Here is a 17184-nt window from a genome sequence, read left to right on the forward strand (position 1 = left end):
TCCAAGAGCGGGAAATTTACGAATTAAAATATTCATATAATTATAATATAATTAACAATTAATAACAATGTTTAATCATTACATAAAATTTCATCATAAAACCAGCTCCCACAGAGAGATTAGTTTGAAAAAAAGTCTAATCTCATGTGAGTTTGTCGGTTTCACCTATGAATCAATCACACTAAACCAAAAATACAAATTTGGGTCACTGTCAGTAATATCTTCAAGCAATTGACGAAGATTTTAAATGGGGAGAGAAAAAAGAAAAAGAAAAAAAAAAGATATTATAATATCGGTTTGTTTGGGTAAAATTAACTAACGATTTTGAAAATTTCTTCAGCAGAAGCTCCACAATCTGATGTCACCTATCTCTTCGTAAAAATCGTCAATCTCAGGCATTGAATCGAAATCGAACAGAGCTCCGGTGAGCATTTGGTCAACGTGCTTCGGCGACTGAAGGGCATCGAGGTAATTGCACCACGATTCAATCGCGGCCGTCGGTTGCTCGATTTGATCGTAGCAACCATCGAGGAGCCCAGCGGACGTCACGATCACCGACACGTCGTCGTCGGTTTGATCCGACGGCGTGGATGAGAGCGACGGGGACGAGACGGCGGAGGGCGGTGGAGTTGGAGTAGTACAGGCGGCGGCATTTTCCGGGAAGCCATTGGCGGCGGCGGCGGCGACTCGTTGGATGGACTTGGGGGACATAATGGCGTCGGGGGAATCAATGTGGTAGTGAGGGAGGAAGTGGCGGTGGTCGGAAAGTGGAATGGACTTAGCAATTTCCGGGAAGTTGAGGCTGGCGGAAGTTCCTTTGAGGCATATAAGTGCAGCGTCGTAGGCACGCGCCGCCGCTTCCGGCGTAGAATAAGAACCCAACCAAATTCTCGTCTTCTGATTGGGCGCTCGAATCTCCGAAACCCATGAGCCCCAGCTCCTCATTCTGACACCCTTGTATTTCCTTTTACACGGCGGCGCCGGAGAAGATTCCACCGCCGTCTTCCGCTCTGCCTTCTTCACCATTGAATGAGATTAAAAAAATTGAAAAATGGCACAATAATACAGAATGCTAAAAGAGAAATAAAATAAGGGTCTTTTTTTCTTTTTCTGGTGATGATTTTTGTGAGTGTTTGATTTTGGTGTGAAGTGAAAGGGAATATGATGGGAAAACGAAGGGGAGAGAATTTATAGATGAGGAAATGCAATTGAAGTAGATTTTCCAATGGGCTTATCTGTTAGTCAATCAAAGGATGGGGGACAGATGTTTTTCTTGCATTTAATATTGATGTGGCTGCATGGGAGGGAATGGACACTTTTGCCCTCCAAATTATGTTCCAATTTATCCAAAATAATAATAATAATAATAATAGTAACTAGTAAGATGTGAAATCTAGCTTGCTGTGACTAGGAAAGAAAAAGCTGCTTGAAATGTTTTGAATTGGTCAATATATTTCTTATTCTTTTGTGATGTATCTGTCGTCGGAGGACTGCCGCCACCGTGCCCCCTCACAAAATTCCTCTTTATGAGACTTTATATTTACGACACTCACATCTATCATTTTCATATTCCAAATGATACATCCCTTCATCATGTTTCATTTATCTAAAATTGAAAAGGTACCATTAAAATCGATCAACCAAGTCGATTTGATCTAATCAAGAATTGCATTTCTTAGTTGGTTAAAATACTATTTTGATCGTTGATTTTGATTCTTATACTTTCGTTAAGTTAATTTTAGTTTTTATATTTTTAACTTGATTGATTTTAATTATTATACTTTTAAAACATTTGTTTTTATCTCCATGTTTTTAAAAATTGACTATTTTAATCTCTATTTTTAACATTTTGTGTTGAAATTGTTAGACACAATAATATTAATAAACTTAAGGGATCATTTTGAAAGTACGTGTACTCAAATAAACAACAAATAAAATGATCAAAATTAACCTTATATAATTATTGGGACGATGATGAATCAAACCAAAATATTATGTCTAACCCATGTTCAAAGTATAAAACTGAAAAGTAGTCGGTTAAATCGAGATTGAATATATTTTACAATCTAATTAACTGGGTTCGTTTCAATTTTTCATTCCAACAACTTTATCGTCAAATTTCACAGTATCGGAATTGAATAAAAAAAAAAAAACTCTGTATGTTTCGTTGGATACCCTTAAATTGAATCGGTTTGTATTTACTATTTTTATATTTTTGTTGTTTAATACTAGAATGTATTCAAACTTTGTTTTAAATAAATGCAACATTTTAGTTTGGAGAACAAGAAAATGCTTCACTTCAAATTAAATGCCTATTTAGAACGTAGGTTTTATTTATTATTGTTTTTTTTTTCTCCACTTACCATGTGGCATTTAACACTAGCATATATAAACCTCCCCCAAGCAAACCATCACCCAACCGAGGTTAACTTTGGAAGGAAAAAGATCTAGAGGAGCAAAAATGTAATTTCAAGCTACATTGGAGGAGGTACGTTGTGTTTATAAAAAGTGATGCATATACGTACCAAAGAAATAAAGAAAGAAAGACAAAATCGTAGGATAATAGTACCAAATAGGCAGCTTCCGAGATTTTGCACCCAACGGATCTTCATCAATGCAAAATCTTCTAACAAATTTTTTATTTTTATTTTTATTTTTAAATATCATATAATGAAATATAATTTATAATGAGTGATATCGATTAGAAAAATAAAATATAAAATTTTGAAAGCGAAAAAAAAAAAGATAAATAAAATTGGAAGACGCGGATGGATGGAGCTCTAACAGCTGTTGCCCTTCTGTCATGCATGCAGCTCCCAAAAACGCGTTTTACAACATCACTTATCTTTGAGTAACTTTATTTTCTTTTTCTCTTTTATTTTTATTTATTTATTTTTTTTGGTGTGTTTTGATAAATAAATAAAGAAAATAGAAAAAGATTGACGTCTCAACCGTTTTTTTAAAACTGCTTACGGTGGGTGACTTGACTTTGTTACCTATGCTAATTTGATAATAAATGCTGTGTGTCCCAATTTGTGAATTTGAGATTCTGATGGGTACGTACGGCAAATCAAAATGAAAAACGTCTTTATTTAATATTATTTGCTCATGGAGTTTGCAATCGATACTTTATTTGTGACATCCAGAATATTTTGCTCTTGAACAAATTAATTCTTTTTACTAAATATTATATATAAAATGGTCATACTCAGTACATTTTAGGAGTGAATGGGTGTTGTATACCTGTATTCATAATTTTTTTTTTTCATTAGAGGAAAAAAGGGGCGAGCGGGAACCTTTTTATGGAAAATGACCTGTTTTCCAAGTTGGGCCACTGCTACTGCCCCGACTTTAAGCCTATGTTTGAAGCGGAAAATTGACAACGGAAGCTGCTTCCTTCAGATTGCCTTTCTACTTTCTACTCTTCACTCCACGTGAAATCTTTCGTTTACCCTTTATTAAAATTTGTATTTATTAATTAATATATTTTGTTATAATTGATACGTTGCCTATTTTTTTACTCACAACCTCAATATTGAAAATATATACCAGTTACCATTGAGTTAGATTAGTTTTGTCAATTAATAGCCTCTGCTTAATACAATGGAGAGAGATACTAATATATTTTAGGTTGCACACTATTTTTGTCGATATAATTTCAATTTTTGTTCATTTTAATTCCTATATATTTCAATTTTTCATTTTAGTTATTGTACTTTAAATTTTGGTTTATTTTAGTCTCGTACGCTTGTTTTGGTTCATGTAATTTTAAAAAGGATTGTTTTGGTCGTTTCGTTTTATTTTTATCTCATTATTTTTACTATATTTTAATACAACGCTACCCTAAATATATTTGCTGAAATGTAGTCTTTTATTTATCTTAAAGAGTTTTTGTTGGGTATGAAATTTATGTTAAAATTTTATAAATAGGGACTAAAATAATCACTTTTAAATGGTTCAATGACCAAAACTAATCTTTTGAACATACATCAAAATACTAAAATAAACTAAAGTTAAAAGTACAGAGACTCAACGACAAGTTAGTATGAATTGCAATATTAAAAAATATTGACATGTGATTTTTTTCCTTACTCCAACAAATGTGGTGGGATGAAATATCTAACTTTATATCTTATCTACTAAGTTATATTGGGGTAAGGAGATTTGAACTTCTAACTCCATCGTCGGAGATATATACGTTAACCGGTTTGCAGAATGGTGTGGATATTAAAAAACATAATAATAATACTTTAAATATTTTATTGAGTAGGAAGACCAAAATATCTGTTTTTTTAATTACCATTTTTGAAGCTAAAATAAATCTTTTGAGAGTCCAAGCCAAATTAGGACAATGTTTTTTTTTTTATGGACATAGTCCATGAAAATCAACAAAATAAATTCGAAGTTTAAAGTAATGAAGTATGTAAAATTAAAAGGAATTTAATGTTAAAATATTATTTAAAACTAATTTTGATGGGTTTTGTGAAGTTGGATTCGTAACCGCTTCTTGGGGTTACGTCAGCTTCACTAAAACCTTGTTCTCTACGGGTTTTGTGAAGCCTGGCTTTAGAGTGAGAATACGACAAGAATCGATCACAAAATTTTGATTTTAGCGCCATGACCACTTTAAAAATAATTCTTCACAAAATTCATAAACAATTTAATAAATCGTTCCCAATTTCAATGCATAAATGTGTCTTTAATGCCTGCTTTTACTGTGAAGATGAAAGATTTATGCAAATAAATTATTAAAATTTGTATCAAAAAATAATATGCACTAAAAACGTTATAATCCCAAACCAATTGAAAAAATTATAGAATTACACCTTAAACAATGTAATTAAATTTCAACAATTCGCTCTCGTTTTACTTTACAGAATCGCACGAAGCTTCCAGGTTCTCACTTAAGGGAGAGAGGGTTTCTTTGTCAAACTTACAGCTTATATATAAATAATTGATTTGATGTCATTTAATAATGAGTTATTTAGAACAAACATAATAAATTTAAGTACCATCTGTGTTTTTTAAATTAGTTTTTCATTTAATATAATCATTGAGTTTCACAAAAAAATATATAATTTATGCATAAATATTAGTCTTAAATTTTTAAATAAGGTTTTCGGGACCCACTTGAGTCCCTGGCAACTAGTTGCTCTCATTTGTGCGTATGTGAATGGCTTTTTGCCTAATTATTATATTTATTTCAAATTCCGACACAAAATTGTTCTTAGTCCATCTCACGTGAATTTATTTAATTTCCTAGTAAATTTGACTTCTGATTTTTTTTTCGCAGAAGAACGTGAAAAATCCGAACCATAATTTTTAAGATAAAATGTCAAAACAAAAATACATCATTATAATTTTATATCAAGTTAAAATAGAGTGAATTTATGTATAAATATAAAGATTCCCTAATATTTGTTAGCAGTTAAAATTAAAAAAAAATTGAAATTCTAACATTCTCGTCCCATGCTTTGACCACACAAGTTAAGCTCGTTTAAACCTAAGAGTGTTGTTACATTATTTTTTGAGTTAATCAATATATTTTATCGTGTTTTTTCTTAATTTTGTAATACGATCTAACAAGAGGATAGGAATATTACAAGTAAAAATATAGGAAAAAGGAAACTTTCATTCCCAAAGATTCTTACCTATTTCATATTTCACTAGATTGGGTATATAATAAAATTAATACTTTAACATGGTCAAATTTAGATAATTTCACCAAACAAACAAATCAATTTCGTGACTAACAATTTATCCTAAAATAAAAAGCTCAAATCTACTGTAAGGTTTATTAGGAGGAAGACAATTACATCAACTAAGATACGAAATGCTCAAAATCGGCTAAAAATTTGCCAAATACAATTACAAGCTTAGCTAGATCTACCAAATGACTCTTAGATTTAGAAATGTAAACCGTATATATCTCAGACGATTTTTCTTCCAACATACCTAATTTTTATAATATACAAATAAAAAAGTTAATAGAAATGTAATTTCATTATTCTAAGAATTATTATTATTATATAATTTTTACTATTGTCGGACTTTGCTTTTTCTTTTAATACAAAATATTTGAAGTAGAAATTCGAAGTAAAAAACTTTTTTATTTTTTCCGTCGAAAATAAGCGTCTCAACAATGAAGTGAACCCGGCTGAAATTAATTACTTACCGTACTTTTGACCCTTTTAATGTCTGGAAATATGAAGCTTTCTCAGTGTACCCCCAAAAGTTTACGATATGAAATCCAAACCAGCTGTCATGTCGTAATCATAAGATATTCCATTAAAAAAATATATAATTTGTACTGTCGTTTCTTTTCCCCAAAATAGTACATTGGTGAAACAAATAGTGTCGTCCCTCCGTACGCTGTCCTTCCTCCTCTTCAGAACCTAAAATTAAAAAAAAAAATCACATAATATTAATTAATAATAAACTGAAATTCATATTCCCAAAGCACAATTTAAATAATAATCCAAACACTACACGGTGCGATTAATTTAGTTACATAATTTTCAAATTCCGATCACTGCCCTTTTTATCTCACATGATGTCGCCACTCGCCACCTCCGTTTCGTACCTCGAAAATTAATTCCGTCGTGTGGAATTATTTAATATTTGTCAATGTTTTTTTCTTTTTTTAATAATTATAAATTGAATCTTAAAAATTAAATTTTATTCGCTTTTGCATGTGGTGTCTTTTTTTTCGTACGCGCAGAATCAAAAGAGGACTTTTTTGTTGCTGCATGAATTTGTAAGGAAGTTTCCTTTTTCCATTTTATTTCTCATTTTGTGTATTTTCTTCTATATTTTATGTCTATACATTTTTAATTTATCTTGCATGAAATAAATTTTCTTTTTCGGGTCATTCGACTATTTAGTTACTTATAACGAATAATTCATTTCTTTTTTATATTTAAATAATCTGAAAAAAAACGATCAATTAATCATCTTGCATGCAATAAAATAGGTAATATTTATTAAACAAATATCGATAATAAATAAATAAAAGAGGTTCACATGTTCCTCGAATGAGAGTGTTTGTCGAGGAACGAATGAGCGTGCAACCAAAAAATTCGACGCTTGTGCGGTATCCCGTCTAATATTGAGCGTCGAGTAATTCGAGTAAGAAAATAGGAGTAGACACCTTGAGATTTAAGTAACAGGTTTTCATTTCCCCATGGTGATAGGAGTCCTTCAATTTTATAGGCGCAGGTGGCCGAGTAGAAAAGATGACAGTTTTTATTGCCGAGGCACACGCCAAGCTATACAAGGCCCTAACGGATGGACAGACACTCTCGACAATTAGTGGGTGGTACCTCCACATGCAAGACTATTCCTCGACAGACTGCAGGTTTCAGGTTGCCGTTCTCAATGTCTTCCCCATACAGTTATGGTGGCGACACATTTGTACGCCTGCACATAATACAGTGTGAACTGGCCGTGATCCCGTGCCTTGTCACTTTTGAAATCCGACGCGTGTCTTGTTTGAATTTTTCCCTGAACAAAAAGTTTTATCAATAACGCAATGATCATATAGAGAGATTTCAACTTTCTGCATTGATATCACGCTCTCGAACTTTGAATTTGGTAATTATTTTTGTGGTAACAATTTAGGTTTTGTTATAATTTAAAATCTATAATATTATTAAGATGGTTAAAAATATGTTTAACTTTTTTAAAATGTGGGGGTGGGGGAAGGGTAGGTGAGGAAAACGAGGGGTTAAAAAGGAGGGTGCGGCGTTCGTGGCATTTAAAAGGGGCGACCCATTTTGGTGTGAACTGGCATTGTCAGTTGCCACCGTACCTTCAACCTGCCCTCCGTACATTCATTCATTAATTTCCCTATTCCCATGACGCTTTCTACATTCCCACTCTTCTCTCTCTATTTTTTAATACTCTTAATTTTATTATTTTAATATATATTTTTTCATTGAATTGTATTATTTTATGCCTAATATATAAACATAATTCAACTATTTTAGAGTATAAAGGTTTTAATTTTAATCTTTACATGGAATTGTACTACTTATTCGGTTTGATGTCTACTCATTCAATATTACCACTGATTTAGGTAGTTCAAATACATGTGACAATTCGTTATGCGCGTTAGAACGCAATGAAATTCAATTTATATAAGCTCATAAATACTTATATTTGAGGTAAAAAAATTCATATAGGTAAATTAAATGACCAAAATATTGTTGTTCTTCAAAAGTTAATGCACAAACGACCCTTTGAATATTGAGCTTGTGGAATAGGAAATTTAAACATGCAGCAAGTGATGGGAAAACCCTCATATTTCGACAACATGAATAAAAGCATAGAATAACTTATAAATTAAAATGAAGCATACTAATAAAGAAAACACAAATTTATATGCAAAACTCCACACCGAAAAAAAATCACAACCCTTCAAGATCGCTATGTGAAAAATTAGTACAATTGTACAAATTTATCTCCCCAACCTCAATTACAAGAAACACTCTATTAAATCAAATACCACTCAGTTAACTATCTAGTTTTATTATTTCAATCGAGACAATTAATAAAACTCAAATACATGAGTCAACGCTGGGACACATTTCCTTCTTATATAAATCCAACGTGGGATAATTTATTCTTCTAATATTTTATAAAAACTAAACAATGGGTGGGGCGTCATCTCCATGGAGTACATTATATATGTTTTATATAATCATATATTTTTTCTCCTTTTTAAGTAAAATATGTGACGAGGATATATCTCCAAATATTAGGCGAAGTTTTCGATTAGACAAATGGTTGATGTTTCTACTTTTCAAATGATTGTGCTCGTGTCTTTAGGATCAGCGGGCCTGCGGTTCTAATGATTCCGTAGATACAGAAAGGGCTTAACTGATTTCTCGGCTTTCTATTTATTTTTTCATAAAATCGATATTAAAACGTCAACTTTAGGCTTTGTGAATTAAGAGGACTCGTATGATTCTCCTTCATTGACTTTGATTTTGTCTCCTAGTTTTCAATAACCCAGAAACTTGCTTTGTGAGTTCTATCTCTTAGCTCACATGTTTTGCTAAAAAAAGTAAAATAGGTAGAGGTGTATATTACAACTCACACCCACTTTGACCATAAATAGAAAGAAACCTCAATATCCTTATAAAATAATTTTTGTTTATATTTTGAAATAAATTTTAAAAATAAATAATAAATTTATTTCCCAAATTTCTATAATGTTTCCGAAAATTTTGAGAAACAAGAAAACAATTTGTTACAAAATGCTTAAATTTTTAAAAATATTGTAAACGATAAACAACAACAAATGTTACATAGCAAACTTCATTTGCTTTTGTGGTGGACAGCTGTTTTTTGTTTGGTCGCTATACGTTATCATGACTTATGAGGTAATTCCGATCCAACCCTCTCTCTGTTTTCTCTCTTATTATTTTGTAAATAATTTATTTTATTTAATAAATGGCAAATTGGAAGCAGTTTGGGCTTGACTAAAGTCTAGTATTACCACAATCAAGCCCAACCCACGCAAGAAGTAATGAAAACGATTTGGGCCCAAGCCCGTGATTAGCCGACCACTAATTGACAGTTAATGGCCCAAATACATTTATTTAGTAAAATTAAAATTTTTAGATGAAAAAAATTAGAAATGTGGAGTTTTTTTTACCGATAATTATTGTGACGTGGTATCTTAAAATATGTTTTTTTTAATTATATTTTTGATTTATTCGTCATTTTCATAATTTTATCATTTAAAAAATGAGAAAAAAGGCAATTTTATCCTGATTCCTTAATATGTATGACTAAGTATTCTTATTAATTTTCATCAACGCAGACAAGTATTTAAATTACTGAAATAATATTAAATACAGGAAAACCTCCTTATGCCATAAAATAATATCAAATATTTTTTTTATCTTTTTTCTCAGGAAAAAAAAAGCAATATCTAAAAAAAAAAAAAACCGAAAATTAAATTTAGAAACCATTCTCAGACGAAAGAAACCCAATTCCAAACGCCGGAAAATTCGAGGCCGAGTCGGAAGAATGATATCTGCAACTGCTACGGCAATTGCGCGACCTGCTTCTAGAGTACTGCTTACAACAGCGCAAAGAACTCGCCGGATTTTGATCCCTTCAGCTTCATTCTCTTCATCTTCTGCTGCTCCATCTCGGAAACTGATTCTGTATTCGAAGCCCGGATGCTGTTTATGCGATGGCCTCAAAGAAAAGCTACAGGCTGCATTTCTGCTCGCCGGCCCCGATTCTCTCCACGACGTCGATTTACAGGCACTAATTTCAGTCCTCTCTCATTGTAATTCGTTTGATGTTTTTTAAGTGTTGTAACTCATTTGTGTTATTTGGTCTCTCAAGTAGGTGAGGGATATTACTAGTAATCCAGAATGGGAAAGAGCTTACCAGTATGAGATACCCGTGCTGGCGAAAGTACTCGCTGATGGCTCCGAGGTTTGTTCAAAATTGACTCGTTCGTTCATTCATTTTTGCGATTTTGATTTGTATGAGCCCCTGTGGTGACGGTTTTAACTTGTTCGTGAAGGATTTTGTATAATTTTTCTGATTTTCCGAGCTCTTCCCCGAGCTTGTAACCTATAATTGTGCCTAAGCCTTTAGAGAAAGCTCAAATGCTTGTGCATTGACGGAGGATTTCCAAACTTCTGTGGCACTAGATTAATAACTCCTAGTTATTGCATTTACCTTGGGAGTTTGAGGTTCCAATGAATTACTCGCCTCATCTCCTGTCCACATATAAGTTATTGGATGGCATTAAGTATAAATCCAGTTGGCTTTGGCATTAAGTATAACGTGAAATTAAGCCAGTTGTAGAGTGCCCAATGTCATATTATTTAGTGTAAAAAGACAAATTAATACTTGCAATCTAGCATCCTGACCTGAACTACTAATAGATAATTTCTTCAACCAAAAGGTTCAATCTCTGCAATATGCCATATGTCATGACCTTATCTACATAGAACATTTTCTCTAAATATAGATTTCTTTAGCATTTGAAGAAAATGAGACATACTTAGAGATGGTAGTTTTACCCTATTATGTAGGAATCGATATGTGACCAAAGTGTTTAAATCTGAATATTGTTTGTCCTGTTTTATAGACCTACTGAAAGTCATTATCCAACATGACGCATAACAGAAAGGTCTTTTGGTGGCTCACACTTGATGAAGTAGGGAGTAGTTGGTGAATGGGGTTCATGAGAGCTTTCTTGGATTTATCCATAATAATATTACTAATAAAATTTTTTGAACACCTGTCACTCAAGATGACTCTACCAATTATGCCTTGTTGAAAGGATGGTGTAATATTTGAATGAACTTCAGAATACCCGTCACTTGGATTTAGCCACAACAATATTACTGATAAAATTTCTTGAATACCCGTCACTCAAAATGACTTGACCAATTATGCCTTGTTGAAAGGATGCTGTAATATTTGAATGAACTTCAAAAGTTTCCACACCTATCTTGATTCTGTGAATTTTCTGAACTATCTGACATCTGAAGCTAAGGAATCGGGTTCATGACATTAATACCGTCTATTGGTAAAGATGCAGAGGCCTATTCCAATTGAAACTTATATGTGGCAAAGACAGTTGAAGCAGAAACGTCTTATACTATTAAAAGTTGCACATGATTACTTCTAAGTTCTATCATCATTTTGTGTGCTGACGTGCTCTGGAAAAAGCTAGACCTATACCTTCCTGAGACTTTAGTATGAACCATTTGCAGCTGTGTGTTTCTTTCTTAGAGAGGGAAATGGTAAATACGCAAGCTATTAGAAGGGTTTTGCTGTGAATCATCAAGATGACAAACAAGATGGCCCAAGGAAAAAAAAGTAATGAATATGAAGATTCAAGTAACGTAATGGTCTATACATTCTAAAATATTCTCTCATATTAGTTTCATATCACACTGTTAGTAGCAAGTTACCATTTTGAAAGCTCTCAGTAGGGAAAATATCTCTCTCCTCCACCAACCCTTAACTAACGGAGGTCCATGGACGAGTTTTAGTATGCTGCCTAAGTGGCATCTATAAAGAAAAATCAAGTAAAGATAATTGACACAAAATATTCAACTATATCCTTTTCAGTTTTGCTGCAATGCCAAAACTTAATAACCAACCCTCCTTTGTGGGGTTCTCATGGGGAGTTCCCTACTAAGGAGTTGCATATCTCATGTTCGACTATACTCATACAACTCTTTTCTGGCTTGAGCGAGGAGATTGTTGCTAAATAGGTGCCACTCGGAGGTCTGCCTTCTGATTGTTGGAGAATCATTAAAAAAAATAGTATAACTCTTTTTTTCTAATTTAAAAAAATCTATTTCCAAAAGACTCAGTTACAAAAGAAGAAGACTAGAGATCTCCCTGTGAGCAACTTACAAAAATGCACCTCAATTGGCGAGAACCAAAGGACAATAGTTACAAAATTGTGTGGAGAAAATATAGCATAACTCTTAATGTGCAACTTTTAAAAGTATATGACGCCTACACATTTACTAAATAGTTGGAAATATTAGTGTGATTATTTGAGGAATATTGTGACGCTTAAGACTGATTTTTTGTAACATTTATGTTCAAAATCTTTTGTGCCAAATGGTGTTATGTTTTTTGTTTTGTCTGATGAGGCAGCCTGCTTAGCTGGGATATGGAATTAATGGTACTATGTTCACCTTTTCTTTTCTTTTCCTCTGTGTGTGTGTGTGTGTGGGTGGGGGGGGGGGGGGGGGGGGGGGGGGGGGGGGGGGGGGCAGAGGAGTAGTTGAAAAGGAGTTTTATTATTATTATTTTTTTATAACAATCATTTTAATCTGATTTTGTGACTTCATTTTTACTCCTCGTCACGTTTTAAGAAAATAAATTGAACAATCATGCAATCCCTGCAATCCCTGTATCTTGTTTCATAAGAGAGATCCTTGCCCTTAATGATAAGTATACAGTCTGGTTCTTAAAATTACGTATTCAATAATAAAATTTGAACATCTCATTTTTCCTTGGAATGTTTTGATTATAAGACGTCTTACTTAATAACGTTCATTTTTTTTTTCTTAAAAAGTTTTTGAGTATTCCTGCAGGCTGTAGCAGACTTATGTATGTTGTGCTTCTGTTTACTGTGGTCTAATATGTCTTCATCTCTTTCTTCTTTCTTTTGGAATCTCTTTACATAGATGCCTTGTACGATTTGAGTTTGTGTTGATAGTTTAATTTGAACTCCTTTTTCCATCTTAATGTCGTGTTTGTGAACATTTTCCAACAATATTAAGATTATGCTGTGGATATATTGTCTTTTCATAGAGTCCCTGTAAAATTTGTAGCATAATTTGTTTCAATTCTTTTATGGATGTTGTGTGGTCTGTAAATTTTCAAAATCATGACAATTTATATACTAAAAGTAATCGTATGATTAGCTTTAGTCTTTTTAATCTACAAAAGCTTCTCTTTTACATGTAAGTATTCAAAATGATCACTCTTTTGATATGGCATATTAGGTGTGAAATTTATCATTTGACGCTGGACCTCTAACCCTCAAAAGTAGTCAGTCATATTTCATGTATTTGCTAATATCGCGTGTGAGATAGCAGCAGATTTAAAAATCTAGGCCAGCTGTTATTATGTAATTTTCATAACCAGTCTCATTTCATGTATTTCTGATATCTTGAGATAGCAGCAGAGTTAGAAATTTAGGTCAGGTGTATTATTGGTTATAAATCTAGGTCCATTGCATTCCATCTTAAGTATGTTTTATTATGAACTGGTTTTGGTTATTGTTATAATTTTAAAAAGTTTATGATCAGCAAATGTTCATTTCCTATATTTAGAGAAAATTTGTACTTTGTTGTTAGATACGGAGTAATATTCTCCATATAATTGTCCCCAGTGGGTAACTTGACATAGGAGATATTCAGATGCATGTAGAATTATAACGATCTCTATTGCTTTTTTGCTTTTATATCCTTCTATTTCTATCTAAAGTCATGCTTTTCAGAAAATACTTTGTTGTTACGCAGACGGCAAGTTAGCGTATTAACCTAGGTTTTGGGATATTTTCTACATTGTTCTCTTAAATTTTGGTCTCGAGAGATTTCCTTATGTTATGTACTGTTTCGTGATGTCATGAACTAGAATGCACTTGAAACACAAAAGCAATCAGACAAACACTAGCTGATCCTGACTCATTGCTCACTGATGGATGTAGATTCCTTTTTTGTATTATTATTCATCTTTTGACCCAGTTTTCATCAAAGGAAACTTGCTTTAATTGGTGGAATTTCTTTTAACACCAGTGCCACGTGTCAAATGAACCGAATCGATGTAATATTTGTGTTTGTAAGTTCTTCTTAGACTCTAGAGATATTCTGTCCTTTCATTTTCCCTTTTTTTTGGATTCCTTTGCTTGGCTGAACAATTCTCTAGTAATGCTAGACACATTGCTTCCCTTTTTCATGTGCCATTAGCTTACTGGAATTATTCCTGAATCTGAAATTCATATAGAAATTTAAAACTTTAGAACATGTGCTTTTGAATATTCAGGTTAACTTTTACTTTACTTTCGAATCGCAGGAAGCTCTTCCTCGGCTATCTCCTCGTCTCGGAGTGGAGTTAATTCAGAAGAAACTGGCAGCTGTCTTACAGTAGGAGATAGGCATTCTGGTTCTATAATTAAAATCCTAATCTCAATTTTTTTTTTTTGGGGGGGGTGGGTTCATGAATATGAAATTATTGTTCTTTTCCAGCTTCAGGCTGATTTTTTTTACTAAAATAATAATAATAATAATCTTTTTATTCCAACTTGAGATAAAAGATGAGGATCCATTGATGTATAACACTTTTATGTCGTTATCACTTTCTACTAAACCGTATTTGACTATATTTCTCTTTGCATGAAATTATTGACCACCATTATATCATGATCTAATCAAATACGCTATCGATTCCCACTCTTTCACTCATTCACTAATTTCTTTCAATTTTTTTTTGTGACAGTGACAGGTCATTCATTTATGCTCCAGAAAGGGTTTGCAAAAAAGGGGAGAAGGAGGGAAGGGGAAAAGTGCACAAAAGTATAAAATTTGACCTGGTCAAAAGTTGCAAACACGAGCAAACACAGTATCTCATTTGAAACTTTGTAGGTTTCTTATCCCCACGGTAGAACTCTCACTTGAAATGATTTCCAGAGTTCCAAACTTGTAAGTTTACTCAATCTCTTCTGGGTTCACTGCAAAAACCTCTCTTTGTGTGAGAATTGCTCTCTTCTTATGTTGTGACAGTTCAAAAAAGAAAAGGCTGCAGCCATGAAATATGACCTTCTAAGTTCTTTCATCTCTTTAAAAGAAAAATAAAAAGTAACCAATAGTTCTTTTCATGAAGGACAGCGCTTTGCCCGCGCCGACCATGTGATCTATTTTGCTAGTCCTTGAAATTTACTGTTAGATTTGTTTTGTTTGTTCTTTGTCATTGCATGATTCTCTTTTCTGTGTCCCATTGGCAAAGGAAATTGGGTACTGCTTTTGATATTTCAAGATTTGCCTTTGCCACTCGGATTGGCTTGACTAACAATCAAACACTTGCTGCCAAAACAAAAGGCACTTTTGCCTTCTTTTCTGTGTATTGCAATGACAAGGTTTCAGATTCATTTCTTTGATCCCTACAGCAAACAAACTTCAATATTTTTTTCCTTAAAAAAAAGAAGAAGATGGGATAAACCAACTTTGTTTCTAAAACTTTATACTAATGGGGTCTCTTAGCTTTGGAGCTGTTATTATTTTACACAATCAAACTTTGCCCAATAATTTGATTAGATTCCTTTGGCACTTGACTTTGTAATTTAATGGCATTGGCACTTGGCTTTGTAGTTTAATGGCAACTTATTTTCACCACTTCTTTTAATCCTCGCTTTATACCAATCTTTGCTTTCCTGAATTATGAGCACTCTACAATATATTGCATATATTATGTGTGTCTTGTTTTGCAGAGCTTTCTTAAAGGCTCTTTTTTTTTCCTTCCCTTTTTTGGGTCTGCTTAAATTAATAATTCATGCATGACACTCTACCAATAGACGAAGGGTTTAAAGTTAGAATAATTTTTTTGCACTTTAGCACCTTTAACTAATTGGGATTTGAAAATGTTAGGGGCCATTTTGAAATTGCACTTGAAATAGTAATCCTCTGATTTTATTATTATTATTATTATTATTATTATTTATTACTTTTTTTTTTTTAAGTAATCCTCTGATTTTGAAGACATGTTTCCTGGGATTTTTTTTCCTTTTAGAAGAAAGAAAGTTTGTTGGAATTACAAATAACAGAAAACAAAACCAATATGGGCAGGCTTGAAATGTTGCTTAACGAGGGTTCAATGGTACAGACATGGTAAATTTAAAGATAATTATAAATATCATAAAGAGTAGAATATTCATCAATTGATTATTACTATTGTGATTTCTATCATCAATCAATATGCTTTTTTTAATATATAAATACTATTTTTACAATTATTTTTATTAAATTTAATATCTAAAAACTTCCAAATAATGTTATGCTGCTTCGCTGTATTTTTTTTATTGGTTTCTAAGTAGTTGATAATTTACCATCATTATTGTTTTCGTAAATTATAAATTTATGTGAATTTATTGTAAAGATTTGAGGTTTAAATAAATGAAAATACTGAAAATTAACTTCTAGGACCGTTTTTTTTTTCTTTTCTTTTCTTTTCCATTTTCAAGTTTCTCCGAACTCTTACATCATTATCATATTTATCCGTAGTTTGTATTCTTGTTTTTTCTTCAATAATAATTACAATATTATCGTCTGTCTTTTCCTGGTTCCCTTTTTTATAATTTGACAGTCTTTACTTGGATATCATAAAAATAGAGCGGATGGGGTGGGACCCACCCAAGTTTCCATCCGTATCGCCATCTTTTTTTATTGAAATCGACCACACAATTTTTTAACAAGTGAAACTTTCCTATGTCTCACGTAATAGTTAATGCACGTATTTATGGGTATTCTCATAAAACAAAAAAGGGAAAAAGAAAAATTCCTATTGATGGATTGGGTTGAGTTGGGTTTGTCAATTCACTTTTTTTCTCTCTTTGGAATATCATTCAATAAATGTGTATAAATCTAATGAATTTAGTTATTTAATGTCAACTTGATTATAGTT

The 17184-nt window shown here is 32.4% G+C and overlaps 2 protein-coding genes across 3 annotated transcripts; one reads left to right on the forward strand and one right to left on the reverse strand.

Moving 5' to 3' along the window:
• Nucleotides 1–15: 15 nt before the first annotated feature.
• LOC111009598 (ethylene-responsive transcription factor ERF014) lies at nt 16–1221 on the reverse strand. The gene has a single exon (XM_022282735.2). It carries the CDS (start codon nt 1024–1026, stop codon nt 337–339), a length of 690 nt encoding a protein of 229 aa, XP_022138427.1. The 5' UTR covers nt 1027–1221; the 3' UTR covers nt 16–336.
• An 8732-nt stretch (nt 1222–9953) lies between these two features.
• On the forward strand, nt 9954–15385 carry LOC111011727 (Thioredoxin superfamily protein). 2 transcript variants are annotated; one of them, XM_022285605.2, is made up of 4 exons: nt 9954–10281; nt 10369–10458; nt 14584–14654; nt 15007–15385. In XM_022285605.2, the coding sequence occupies exons 1-4, from the start codon at nt 10039–10041 to the stop codon at nt 15140–15142; spliced, it is 540 nt and encodes a 179-aa protein (XP_022141297.1). In that variant the 5' UTR covers nt 9954–10038; the 3' UTR covers nt 15143–15385. The 2 variants fall into 2 exon arrangements, with proteins under 2 accessions (XP_022141297.1, XP_022141305.1); XM_022285613.2 differs by having other exon boundaries at nt 9955–10281; nt 14584–14673; nt 15007–15238.
• The last annotated feature ends 1799 nt before the right edge of the window (nt 15386–17184 follow it).

This window comes from Momordica charantia (genome assembly GCF_013281855.1).
Source record: "Momordica charantia cultivar OHB3-1 chromosome 11 unlocalized genomic scaffold, Mcharantia_2.0 BLBB01000011.1, whole genome shotgun sequence".
In the NCBI taxonomy this organism is placed as follows: Eukaryota; Viridiplantae; Streptophyta; class Magnoliopsida; order Cucurbitales; family Cucurbitaceae; genus Momordica; species Momordica charantia.